Genomic DNA, 13,306 nt, shown 5'->3' with positions numbered 1-13,306 from the left:
TTCTTGGAAGGATAGTTATTAGAAGTGATTAATTTTAGCTAATTTTTTTTTTCTAAAAATCTGTATTTTGTTTACATCTGACTATCCTGAAAAATCTCAAATGCATTTTGACTTCTTTTAGTGATTCTTCCATTTGCTTAAATTTTTAAGGTTTTCTTCCTGGGAAGATTTTGAAGAAGAACATGGCAAAGGCAGAGAATATGGTTATGCAAGCCTCCACAAGGAGCTTGAGCCATTTCTGTTACGCAGGGTTAAGAAAGATGTGGAAAAATCTCTTCCTGCCAAGGTTGAGCAGATTTTAAGAATGGAAATGAGTGCTTTACAGAAACAATATTACAAGTAAGCTGTAAACAGAGCACGTGTTCTGAACATTTAATTGTACATAACCCCTGTCCTTGTCTCATCCAGGTGCCCCCCAGCCCCATTTGGGTCTTAGAGCAGTAACAATTCTTGAATTTTAGAATGGGTTTATTCTATGGCATATTGATTGAGGCAGAGAGATTTAATGGTATGTCCAAGATCACGGGTGACATAAGACTAAATAATTCATCTTATAACACATCATTAATTGCTTTTCTCTATTTCATACTATGTTACATTATGGAGGGTTTCTTTTTAAGTGTTAGGATTGCCATGATACCAAGGCATTATTATGTAATTATGATGACTATATAATTGACAGATAGAAGTAGAAGCCAGAAGAACAAACTTAGAACAAAATTTTAGGCCTCCCCTGCTTTTCGAAGAATGTTAATAATCATATTTTGTATAAATTATGTATGTTGGATCTATATAGTAACACTTCAAAGAATCAAAAAGAAATATCTGTCCTAATATCTGTTTAAACATCTAATTGCATAAAATGCACTGCTACATGCATTTGAATTCTCAGAAACATTTTATGACAAATGTGTGTCATCCACTTAAAAACTACATTTATTATATAAATTTTACATTTTTTTATGGAAAATTTCAGACATATGCAAAATAGGGTAATATATTAAACTCCATCACTCAGCTTGGTTTTCAGCTCATAGCCAGTCTTATTTTATCTCTAGCCACCCCCACTGCCCCTATTTTCTGTCATTTTGAGGTAAATCAGATGTAATTGTTTCAAGTCCCTTCGAAGACTAACTTTGTAAAAAGGAAGAAAATAAAAGGTGTTAGTCAAGTTAGATCATGGTGAGAGGAAATGTTATGTATAATTTGCAGTAATAAAATAACCACTTAAAATTTTTCTCTAAGTTGCATGTGTATTGTGTAACTGTAATTTAGAGAAGGCAATGGAGCTAAACCAGATATCCTCATGGGGTATTAGGTGCCCAATGTAGTGAAATTTGTAGGAAGGTTAAGATAGGTAATACAGTTGACCATTTAAAAAATAAATTTTGGGGGTAAGGGATTAATACACTATATTCACTGTGTTATGTTAAGCCTTTACTTTGTATAGTTAATGGTTCGGATAACAAGTTATGTGTTCTCATGAGTCTTATGAATGAGGTTCATTAGTCTTGTGAACAGAGTTTGGTCCATTGTATATGCAGTTGAACTTCTTAATGGTGCAGTTTTGCTTTGGTACTTAATTGATTTTTTATGGTTTTAGAATTCATCCTGATAATTGTTCTGCTACATCATTTTCATAATCATTTTTCTAAACAGATGGATATTAACTAGAAATTACAAAGCCCTCAGCAAAGGTTCCAAGGGCAGTACCTCAGGCTTTTTGAATATTATGATGGAGCTAAAGAAATGTTGTAACCATTGCTACCTCATTAAACCACCAGATAATAATGAATTCTATAATAAACAGGAGGCCTTACAAGTAAGAATTTAAAATTTTTATTACTTTGTGGTAAAGCAAAATTCTAGAAACGTTTATTTCAGTTTTAACTGAAAATGGCACAGTGCTTTAATATATTGACTCGAAGTTCTCTTTGGTTAATGGTATATTTAAATAATGGTGCTGCTTATTTTTTAGTCTTTATAAAAAGATTTTAAAATTATAATTTATCCATTTAATCATTTTGATCATTTTTCTAAAAACAGATCTCTCTAACCATGGGCTGTCGTACTTTATCCAGCAAAAACCCCTTAGCGTATTTTTCATTGTGGAAAAAATTCACTAATAGTGATTGTGCTGAATTCGTGACATGGCAAATGGTAGTCTTAAGAAGGGCATCTGGACCTTAGATCTTACCTTTCCTATCACTTCTGGAAGACAAATGAAGAGTGTGAAGAAGGCACAATTGTCATCCAGCCATAGTAGTGCTTTGAAGTGCTATCAGTGACTTATATATATAAATTAGAATACATTTTCGCACTCTTTCAAGACCTTTGATTACTTAGTTGTTGCTTCTTTCAGTGTATTGTTTTTCAGCTAAGATTTTTGGAGAAATGGTGTAATAACTGACAAATAGAGTGAAACAGTGCTTTTGTTTTTTTGTCTCCAGAAAATACAGCAAAAACCTAGGTGCTAAATGGCAAGGAAAATTTAGCTTAAGTCATAGAGCAAATTGATAAAGCTTCTAGAAAATTTCAAAAACTGAAATAAACTATTTCCAACATTATAAAAATTTAAAATTTCAATTTAAAATGATTAAAGAAACAGGTGTTGTGGGGCATTTGTTTAATTTGATATAGTTCTTTTAACGCGTCATAACAGTTGTAATTTATTGTTTCTTTACAGCACTTAATCCGTAGTAGCGGAAAATTAATTCTTCTTGACAAACTGTTAATTCGCCTAAGAGAGCGAGGCAATAGAGTTCTTATTTTTTCTCAAATGGTGCGGATGTTAGATATACTTGCAGAATATTTGAAGTATCGTCAATTCCCCTTTCAAGTAAGCATTTCATTTTGTCTTTTTTGTTGATTTAAATTTCATCTAATTCCTGGGTGTGTTCTACAAAATTACCTTTGAAATTCTTTTGTAAATGAAGAATAATTTTATATAAATCATACTCTTTTTAAGAAAATAGATCTGTTAAAAATATTTTTGTCATTTTTTTTTTTTTTCTTCTTGACCTTATAGCAAAGCAGTTTTTCTTTTAAGTTTGTATTCCTCTCCTGTGTTCAAATGCTAAGGGGCAGCCTTATGTATTAGGCTTTAGTCTTAGGAAGGACAAGAGAGAGCAGTTCTTGTGAATGTTGCCAGGACTGTTGCAGATTCTGAAGATGATGAGCTCATAGTTATTCTAATGCATAGTTTGCTGAATAAAACTTACATGACTTTAGAAAATATATCAAAGACCAAAATGGGCTTATATTCCGTCTATTCAATATTTATTTTGAAATTCATTCAATATAATTACAGCTAATATGAATGAGTGTTTAATATTAGAGTCAGTCTTAGCACTTTACATCTAATTTATTTAATCCTTAGAGCAATTTTATGAACAGTACCTGGAACATAGCAAACACTCAGCATATACAGCTAATAAATGATGTATATTTAGTACAGGCAGTAAAATAGAAGCAGAATTATAATGATGAACCTCAATACACATAATCCCTGCTCTGCTGGAGCTTACAATCTGGTGTGGGAGATAGCCATTAAGTAGGTAATTACAAATAAATGTAATGTTATGACTCTGGTAAGTGCTGTGAAGAGCAGGTGTTGGGTGATATAAACTTGATTGAGATACATGTAGTCATTTAGGGGAAAAAGTAGAAAGAATGAAAGGTTTTACTAATTGTAATTTTTAGTGAAAAAGAAACATAATACTTTAAAAACTTTTTTGATTTTGGACATTCTTGTTTAGGTAATATTTAGTAAACACTCAATATGTCAGACACTGTGCTAAGTGTTTTACTATGTTCTCTAACTGAATCCTCTGTATGAAGGAAGTACACTACTTCCTATGTCCATTTACTGAGAAGGAAACTTACAAGGAGAAAAAGGCAAATTACTTGCCCAAGGCACCCATGAATACTCAGTATACTCAAATGTGGGCTATTCATCTGGAGCCCATGGTGCCCCAAATCAGTGATTCTCATACTTTAAAACAGAGGGCTTTTGCTGGATCCCTCTCTCACAGTTTTTGATTCAGTAGGTCTGAAATGGGTCTCAGTAATTTGCATTTCTAAGTTCTCAGGCGACATCAATGTGTTGGTCCGTAACCACACTGGACTCGGTGTTTTTTAAACTATGGGCTGTAACCCATTAATGGATCTGGGAATCAGTTTAATGGGTTGTACCAACTTTTTTTTTTTTTTTTAATAGATCATAAAATAATGAGGGTATATCACAGTACATTGTGTCATGAAACTTGCTTTGGGCATATAGCTGTATATTTCATTCACATGTAAAATGTATTCTTACGGTGGGTCTCAGGTAAAATGACAGCCAGTGCTATTATTTACTCTTAGCGAAAGCAGTTCCAGTGGTTAAGAGCACAGATTCTGGAGACATAATTCCTGGGCGTTGCTTTCCTACCTATAAGTACCTTCTATTGTTAGCAAAAGCGATGCTGCATTTTCATACTTAATTTCATAATTGATTTTAATTCCTTTTTAAAGTTTTGATTTGTTACAAGGCAGTATTTTAATGTTTTATTCCAGAGATTAGATGGATCAATAAAAGGGGAGCTGAGGAAACAAGCTCTAGATCATTTTAATGCTGAAGGATCAGAGGTATGAATGCTTTTAAATTTTTATTGTAAATAAATTGTTTTAGTCATTATTTTAGTCATACATAACTTCTAGTTTTTTATTGGTGGTAGCCAGTTTCAATTTGCAAGTGAGGTTTTTAAATCAGTATTCTGTGTTAAATCTGAGGAATTTTACCCTTTCGTATCAATACTATTACAATATAGGACAGTTAGATTTGCTTCAAAATAAATTAGCCCACTTTGATTTAGAATTCTTTTTGAATTGTTTATTATTCCCATATATATATTTGTATTTTGGAGTCTTGTTGATTGGTTTTGCTAGATGTTTATATATTTTATTAGTAATTTTTAAAACTACCTTTCAGTTTTATTGGTAAAATACTTTTTAAATTCAGAAATTCAATTGTAAAATTCTCACATTGATTATTCACAGTCCCAGTTTAGAAAATTTTTAAATTGTGCCTATTTATTAATTCCTTACAGGATTTCTGCTTTTTGCTTTCCACAAGAGCTGGAGGTTTAGGAATTAACTTAGCCTCAGCTGACACTGTTGTTATATTTGATTCTGATTGGAATCCACAAAATGATCTTCAGGCACAGGCTAGAGCTCATCGAATTGGGCAAAAGAAACAGGTATTTTTTTATTCTCCTTATTTTACTCTTTTATTTTTATTTTTTTTAAGTTTTTTAAATAAATTTATTTATTTATTTACTTTTGGCTGTGTTGGGTCTTCGTTGCTGCACGCAGGCTTTCTCTAGTTGTGGCAAGTGGGGGCTACTCTTCATTGCGGTGTGCGGGCTTCTCATTGCGGTGGCTTCTCTTGCTGCAGAGCGCAGGCTCTAGGCACACGGGCTTCAGTAGTTGTGGCTCGCAGGCTCTAGAGCACAGGCTCAGTAGTTGTGGCTCGCAGGCTCTGGAGCACAGGCTCGGTAGTTGTGGCGCACGGGCTTAGTTGCTCCGTGGCATGTGGGATCTTCCCAGACCAGCGATTGAACCCGTTTCCCCTGTAGTGGCAGGTGGATTCTCACACCACCAGGGAAACCCTATTTTACTCTTTTAGAATCTTTTTTATGATCAGTGTTTAGAAGTGATTTTGGTTTATCCTTCTGGTAAGATTGGAACAGTCATATTGCTATTGAACAGATAGGGTAGTGAGGAACTCAGATTTACCAGAATCACCTGGAAATTCTGACAGAACTGAGAAAAACTATGCCTAAATAAGATCATGCACTCTCTTTTGATCATAATTCTGTTTACAACTATAGAATACAGTGTTCTTCATTCAGTATATAAACTTTAAAATGTTTTCATATACTTACATTAACTATTGAAAGAGTTTTGCTTAGTACATTGCTTCCTTTTTGTTAGGCTGTGTTTTATCCATGTGCCCACAAGATTCTCCATGCAAAAAAGCCATTCTCATAAGTTTCGTACAACTGTCTGGCACAGTTGTAATAGCCCTTGAGAAAAACCGTCTGTCGTCCTTTTGATGTCTTGGTCCTTGTAATTTTAATTCATTTACCTCCATCTAGAGTAGTGTTCTCACACTTCTTCAAAGCAGGAGATACGAGCAAGTAGCACAAAAAGGCACGTTTTATTTACTTTTTAAACATTCATATTTTCTACTGAAAAATAAATCCATAATATAAAACTAAAAAAATTTTTTACTCAGATAATTCTTATAAAAGAGAGGGAAACTTGAAGTAGGGATAACAACATGCCAAGACAAATTATAGACTGTCAAAGATGAGAAAGTGAGGAAATAGGATATTCTCACAGGTGAGCTGGGCCTAATGTATATGTGAAAAGACAGCATATTCCTGTATTATGAATGAGATGGAGAAAAGTGATTAATTGCACTGAACAGATACCTCCTATATTGAAATCCTCAACACATGGCTAGACTAAACATTCCACTTATACTACTTAAAGACCTTGGCTACCACATTTTCTAATACAGGATAGAAAATAGAGGATACATATTAGGAAAAGAACCAGTAAGACAAGATACTATAGAAAGCTGTGTGGTAGACCTCTGGGATGAATACCTAAATAAGATCACAAAATAATGCAATACAGATTTCTTAACCATTGTGTTAACAAAAATTTTTAAACATAGGTATATATATGAAATATATTTTTATTATTAATGAGATAAATTCTTTATTATTTCATTATTGGTGACATATAAGATTCCTGTGCTTCATGTACTTGCTATTTTAGTAGTAGTTGGTTCTAAATCTGATCAAAGGAGTCTAAGATCTCCTTTTAAATATTTGCATGCAGCAACTACAAAGTGAGTAGTTGTAGGTTACTAATACAGATGAGTTTTATTGGTGACCCAATACTATAAATGTTTAGAAATAACTTTTGATAAAGATCCAAATAATACAATATCCAGTTATCTACTGATTTACACAGTAGTTCCAATCCTGAAAAAATTAGTGTGTATTTGTAACTTTGTAAAAACACTTCATGTTTATATTAAAATAGTTATAATTTAGACTCATGATAATTTAGAACAGTTTTTAAAAATCATTTGGAAGACTCAAAAGGCATAGGATAATTTTTCATTGAGCCAAAATGTCCAGTTTAATGAAGAATGCCTGGCATCCCAGGTCCCTGTGCTCTAAATGCTGGTAAGCCCACCTAATCACTGAAAACTAAAAATGTTTCCATAAATTTTCAAAATATCCCTATATGGTGGTATTGTTTGATATAGAACCACTGACCTTGAGAAGTAGGGCAGAATTACTACACATCAATTTTTGTCTATCTTGGAAAACTTTTTCTTTTTTTTAATGGCAGGGCTTCATCATTAACTTGGCAAGTGATTTGTGGAATTTTGGATTATTGGAATGATGAAACATTAATCAGAATTAAGGGAACTGGTATAAGGTTGTCATAAGTTTATTACCATTCCCCCTTCCCAGCTAAAAGATAATTTAAAAATTACTGTCATTCCTTTAAAAAAAGAAAAAGAAGCAAAGTCTACTAACCAAAATGTAAGAAGGAAGGACATACTCTCAGTCTTTAAATTGAAGAAACTTAGTTTTATATTTTTAAATTTTCATATTGCTTTTTTTTTTTTTAGAAATTTAAATTATTTATTTATTTATTTATTTAGGCTGTGGTGGGTCTTCGTTTCTGTGCGAGGGCTTTCTCCAGTTGCGGCGAGCGGGGGCCACTCTTCATCGCGGTGCGCGGGCCTCTCACTGTCGCGGCCTCTCCCGTTGCGGAGCACAGGCCCCAGACACGCAGGCTCAGCAGTTGTGGCTCACGGGCCTAGCCACTCCGCGGCATGTGGGATCTTCCCTGACCGGGGCACGAACCCGTGTCCCCTGCATTGGCAGGTGGACTCTTAACCACTGCGCCACCAGGGAAGCCCCTCATATTGCTTTTGACCAGTGAAAATTTCACGTCGGGTGAACATCAGTCTGTGTACCAATATTTGGGCATTTAACATTAGCAAAACGAATCCTTTTTACTGCACTTTAAGTTTCATCGTGTGTATCTTTACAGGTGAACATTTATCGTCTAGTTACAAAGGGATCAGTTGAAGAGGATATTCTTGAAAGGGCCAAAAAGAAGATGGTTTTAGATCATCTTGTGATTCAAAGAATGGACACAACTGGGAAGACAGTATTACACACAGGTTCTGCTCCATCAAGGTAGTTACTTTACTTAAAAAAAAAATTCCTTTTAGAATCATACTATACTCATTTTTCTGAAATGTTACATAGTGTAAACAGGTCATTGAAGTACTATATTTAGTGTTGTTATTTTATTTTTTAAAGCACTGAGCTAATTTCTCGTCAATGGCATACATGCAGTACATGGTTTCACCACTCTAGTTTTGTAATCTTGGGGGAAAACCCTAAGATTTAAGTTCTTTAGTTTTAAAATAAGTATACTAGTAATGCTTCACTTATCTATGTCATATTAACTGTTGTAAAGGTGACTATGTCAATAATTCATAGAAGTGCTATGTAAATGTTAAATTTGTGACTGTTAGTGTTGAGTATTTTTGTTTTTCCTGATTTTAGTTCTACTCCTTTCAATAAAGAAGAGTTATCAGCCATTTTAAAGTTTGGTGCTGAGGAACTTTTTAAGGAGCCCGAGGGAGAAGAACAAGAGCCCCAGGTAAAACAAACAAAAACAAACTTGTCTCAAAATGTGTCATTTTTTAAGCCATAAATGTAAAGTATATTTATTTTAAAACATAAAGCATATTTAAAATAAAGATTTCTTTCTTATTTTAGGAAATGGATATAGATGAAATCTTGAAGAGGGCTGAAACTCATGAAAATGAACCAGGACCTTTAACTGTAGGAGATGAATTACTTTCTCAGTTCAAGGTAGTTTTCTTCTTTAATTTTTCTTTATAATTATATAAATTGATAAGGGATGATTTTTTTTTTTGTCATTTAGTGTTTTATTCATCTTTTCTTTCTTTAAGCAGGATCAGCATGATAATCTAAAAAAATGTTAAAAACATCTTTGTCTTAAAATTTGCTTTGGTGTATAAAAATTTTTCTTTCTTATTCTGACAAACCAGTAGTGACCTGATTTGAAAGGGACCAAATCATTTATGAACAGTTACATTTTCATGACTAAAGACTTTAGCTAATCTTTATTGGAGCAGTTTTTTTTTTTTTTAATGTATTTTTTCAAACGCATTGTTTATTTATTTATTTATTTATTTATTTTTGGCTGTGTTGGATCTTTGTTTCTGTGCGAGGGCTTTCTCTAGTTGCGGCGAGCGGGGGCCACTCTTCATCGCGGTGCGCGGGCCTCTCATTATCGCGGCCTCTCTTGTTGCGGAGCACAGGCTCCAGACGCGCAGGCTCAGTAATTGTGGCTCACGGGTCCAGCTGCTCCGTGGCATGTGGGATCTTCCCAGACCAGGGCTCGAACCCGTGTGCCCTGCATTGGCAGGCAGACTCTCAACCACTGCGCCACCAGGGAAGCCCCTGGAGCAGTTTTTGACATCAGATTAATTTAAGCATTATCACAACTAAGAAAACTCAAGTTTTCAAGTTTGACTCAAATCAGTCAGACAAAGTAAGCAGTAACACTGACAAATACCCCTGGTTAGGTGAGGGCTAAAAGGTTGCAAGGAGTCCTAAAGTCAACCAGCCTCATAAAGTGTGTGCCAGTTGTTTAGCATAAAGAAGCAGGTTCCTCTATATCGTAGCCATTTCCTACAACCTGAGGTTTTTAAGAGTCAGTTAATGTCATTCATTCATTTCACACATATGTATTGTGCACCTGCAATGTGCCACACACAGACACAGCAGTGAATAGAAACTTTTGCAATTTTAATGGATCACCCTGGCTGCAGTGCAGAGGATTTACTGTAGTAGGCAAGAATTGAAGCAGGAAGAAAAGTTAGAAGACTATTTCAGTAATCCTGGTGAGAGGTAAAGTTTTCTGGAACCGGCACTCACTCTGGGTATTGTCTAATGAACTTTTGTTTTTTTACACATTGTTATACTATTTGCTTTTAATTTGACTAATTGGCAATTTGAAAAAGTCACTGATAAGTTAACTTGAATAAATACAGATTATGTTTATACCAGTGAGTTGCTACTCATACACAGCTGGCTTTAAGGCTATCATCAACATTTAGATAGCATACATGAGAGAACAAGCACTATATTTTCAGCCCCATTCCTTATATAGCATGAGCATAGTTTTCTTGTCTTTTCAGTTATCTGTAAGCTTTAATGTACTAGTATTGGCAGTTAGCTTTAATGAATGCTTTCTGTGTACCAGACTCTGCACAGTTCTTTAAATGCATTATCTTACTTAATCCTCACAAAAGTTAGTGAGCTCTTACTAGCCCCCTGTTTTCAGAGTTGAATAAACTAGGGCTTAGGGAACCTAAATAAATTTATCTATGGTCTCAGAGCTCCTTGTGTCTTGTCATTAGCTCTTTAGGTACTTTGTTTATGATCATAAAAATAAGAATTTTGGGTTTTTCTATAGCGCTTTGTAATTAATGGACTGGTGTGGTAATTTCTGCAGAAGGTGATTTAGCGTATTACTCTATAAATTACTTTGTTGTTACTCTGTTAACTTCCTCTAGTTCTGTTATTAGTAATAATTTTGTTGATAAGCAAGGCAAAAGAGAATCATTCCTGGAAGAGAATTCTTAGAAGTCATTTGGTTTGATCTACTTTGACCTCATGAAGAAATAAACTTAGCTTAGCAGTCATATTTGGTTTAACCCGTAGTCATATTCATTATCCTGAGGCTATTTAAGTTATATTATCTTATTCTGGTATGCCTCTTCCTTCCTGCTAAAAAAGAAAAATATAATTTAAGGATGAGTTCTTCTTTAATCTTATTCTGCTAAAATTCTGGAATTTATCAGGTTGCCAACTTTTCAAATATGGATGAGGATGACATTGAGTTGGAACCTGAAAGAAATTCAAAGAATTGGGAAGAAATCATTCCTGAAGATCAAAGAAGACGATTAGAAGAGGAAGAAAGACAAAAGGAACTTGAAGAAATTTATATGCTCCCCAGAATGAGAAACTGTGCAAAACAGGTGACTTTCTAATTTAAAAGATATTTCTGTATTGTAAGAGTATTTACATATGGACTGTCTTTTTTGTTTAGAGAAATATTGATTCTTAGCTTTTTTTTTTTTCCCTAGTAATGACTTCATCTGATTTAATAATGCCTGTCTCATAAAATGAGTTGGAAAGTGTTCCCTCCTCTTCTATTTTTGGGAAGAGTTTGTGTAGGATAAGTTATTATTTTCTCGTTAAATGTTTGGCAGTGTTAGGGAAACTATCTAGGCCTTTAAGTGTCTAAAGGTGTAAACTTGGATCATTAAATCAAGACTTTCCTTTTCTAATATTAGCATTTAATGCTGCAGGTTTCCCACTAAGCACTACCTTTTCTAAATCTCCTAAATTTTGATTTTTGTCGTGTTCTCATTTTCATTTATTTCAAAATATTTTCCGATACCTTTTGTGACTTCCTCTGTGACCCATAGGGTTTTTTTAGAAGTGTGTTGTTTAATTTTCAAATATTTGGGAGATTTGTCAAGTATCTTTGCTATTGATTTCTAGTTTAATTCTTTTATGGTCAGAGAGCATACCTCGTGTGATTTGAAGTTTTAGAAATGTGTTGGTGTTTATTTTATGGCCCAAATGAACAAAATGGTCGATTTTTAAATAATGGTAGCAGCGCCATGCCAAGCTATATTGGGTCCTGTGGCAAAAGGAAAAACTTTAATGTTAGAGCTCTTTGCGTTAACTTCTGTTTTTAGACTACTGTTGCATTACAAGATTATTTGTCCTGATTACTGAATTTTTTGGTATCTCCTTAAATTTTGAGTCTGAGGGAAATGAGGAACCCACCCTACCCTAATCTTTGCCCTGCTAGTTTTTTGTTTTCTTTTTCTTTTCCTACAACTGTATTAGGTCTTCTTCTGTGTCCTCGGTTCAGTAGGTGAGAAGGGTCTGGCCAGGCTTTCTGCCTGTCCCCTCAAAGGTGACTACTCTCTTTCTCTAGGCCTTCACCATGAAGGAAAGTTTTCTGTAATCTCCAGCCCTGTTTCCAGTCTGTCTCATGAGCAGCTGGTGGAGGTTTGTGGAGAAGCGCCTGAGAGTGGGTACAGGTTCTCCCTGTGTCTTTGGTTCCCAGGGATCCTCTGCTCTCATGGTAGCTCACACTCAGTCTTTAGCAAATATTAGCTGACTTTCCTCTTTCCTGCTTGAATGGTACTTGATGTCTGCCATTCATGCTCTTCACAAGTGAGCCAGTGTCCAAGTTCCATCTCTTCTTTTTTTTTTTTTTTTTTAATTTTTATTTATTATTTATTTATTATGTTTATTTTGGGCTGTGTCAGGTCTTCGTTTCTGTGTGAGGGCTTTCTCCAGTTGCGGCGAGTGGGGGCCACTCTTCATCACGGTGCGCGGGCCTCTCACTATCGCGGCCTCTCTTGTTGCGGAGCACAGGCTCCAGACGCTCAGGCTCAGTAATTGTGGCTCACGGGCCCAGTTGCTCCGCGGCATGTGGGATCTTCCCAGACCAGGGCTCGAACCCGTGTCCCCTGCATTGGCAGGCAGATTCTCAACCACTGCGCCACCAGGGAAGCCCTCCATCTCTTCTTATAATCTGCTTTATTTCCTTATATTTTAGACTACTAGATTGCCTTGTGATTTTGATGTGTGTAATAAAAGTTATTATTTTGTAGATTAGATTTGTTGTTAGAGCGGGAGCAGCCTACCAACTTTTATATCCCAGGCAGAAATGGAGCCAAGTAATTTGTGTTTGGCCTGAGAGTAATTGTATGTGTAGTTTCTTGTTTGTGTTTATTTCTGCAAACCCCTTAGTGGTTTCTTTTTATAGTGCAAGGGAAGCACAGCATTATATTAGATCTAGTGAAAGGATGGGAGAAGGTTAGAACAAATAAGAACTAAATACCATCATTGACTTTCAGTTAGCTTTCAGCATATTAGGGATTCAGAATATGTATTGAGGCTTTGGAAGAACTCCAAAGACTTGCAGGAAAAATGTCTGTCCACTCAGAGATATCATAGTAATAATATTATTACAGTATATAGTATACATAATTCTAGTATTTTTTTAATACATATCATTTGCCAGGTTTAATTGGAGTCATTAATTTGGGACTTGCTTTCTTCCTTTTGGCAGTATATAATGAATGTTAGTCATT

At 34.8% G+C, this 13,306-nt stretch overlaps 1 protein-coding gene across 4 annotated transcripts in view; it reads left to right on the top strand.

The window, feature by feature from the left end:
- CHD1 (chromodomain helicase DNA binding protein 1) overlaps window positions 1-13,306 on the top strand; it is a 76,681-nt gene that overhangs the window by 39,448 nt on the left and 23,927 nt on the right. For all 4 annotated transcript variants that reach the window (XM_059916823.1, XM_059916824.1, XM_059916826.1 and 1 more), the window contains exons 15-23: window positions 151-339; window positions 1,660-1,822; window positions 2,687-2,839; window positions 4,558-4,629; window positions 5,091-5,240; window positions 8,131-8,279; window positions 8,655-8,751; window positions 8,871-8,966; window positions 10,988-11,164. In XM_059916823.1, coding sequence (XP_059772806.1) covers window positions 151-339; window positions 1,660-1,822; window positions 2,687-2,839; window positions 4,558-4,629; window positions 5,091-5,240; window positions 8,131-8,279; window positions 8,655-8,751; window positions 8,871-8,966; window positions 10,988-11,164 — 1,246 coding nt within the window. The remainder of the gene's footprint in view (window positions 1-150; window positions 340-1,659; window positions 1,823-2,686; window positions 2,840-4,557; window positions 4,630-5,090; window positions 5,241-8,130; window positions 8,280-8,654; window positions 8,752-8,870; window positions 8,967-10,987; window positions 11,165-13,306) is intronic.

Source organism: Balaenoptera ricei, chromosome 3 (assembly GCF_028023285.1).
Source record: "Balaenoptera ricei isolate mBalRic1 chromosome 3, mBalRic1.hap2, whole genome shotgun sequence".
NCBI lineage: Eukaryota > Metazoa > Chordata > Mammalia > Artiodactyla > Balaenopteridae > Balaenoptera > Balaenoptera ricei.
The sequence above is the reverse complement of the archived record's forward strand: the minus strand, read 5'-3'. Positions and strand labels throughout refer to the sequence as shown.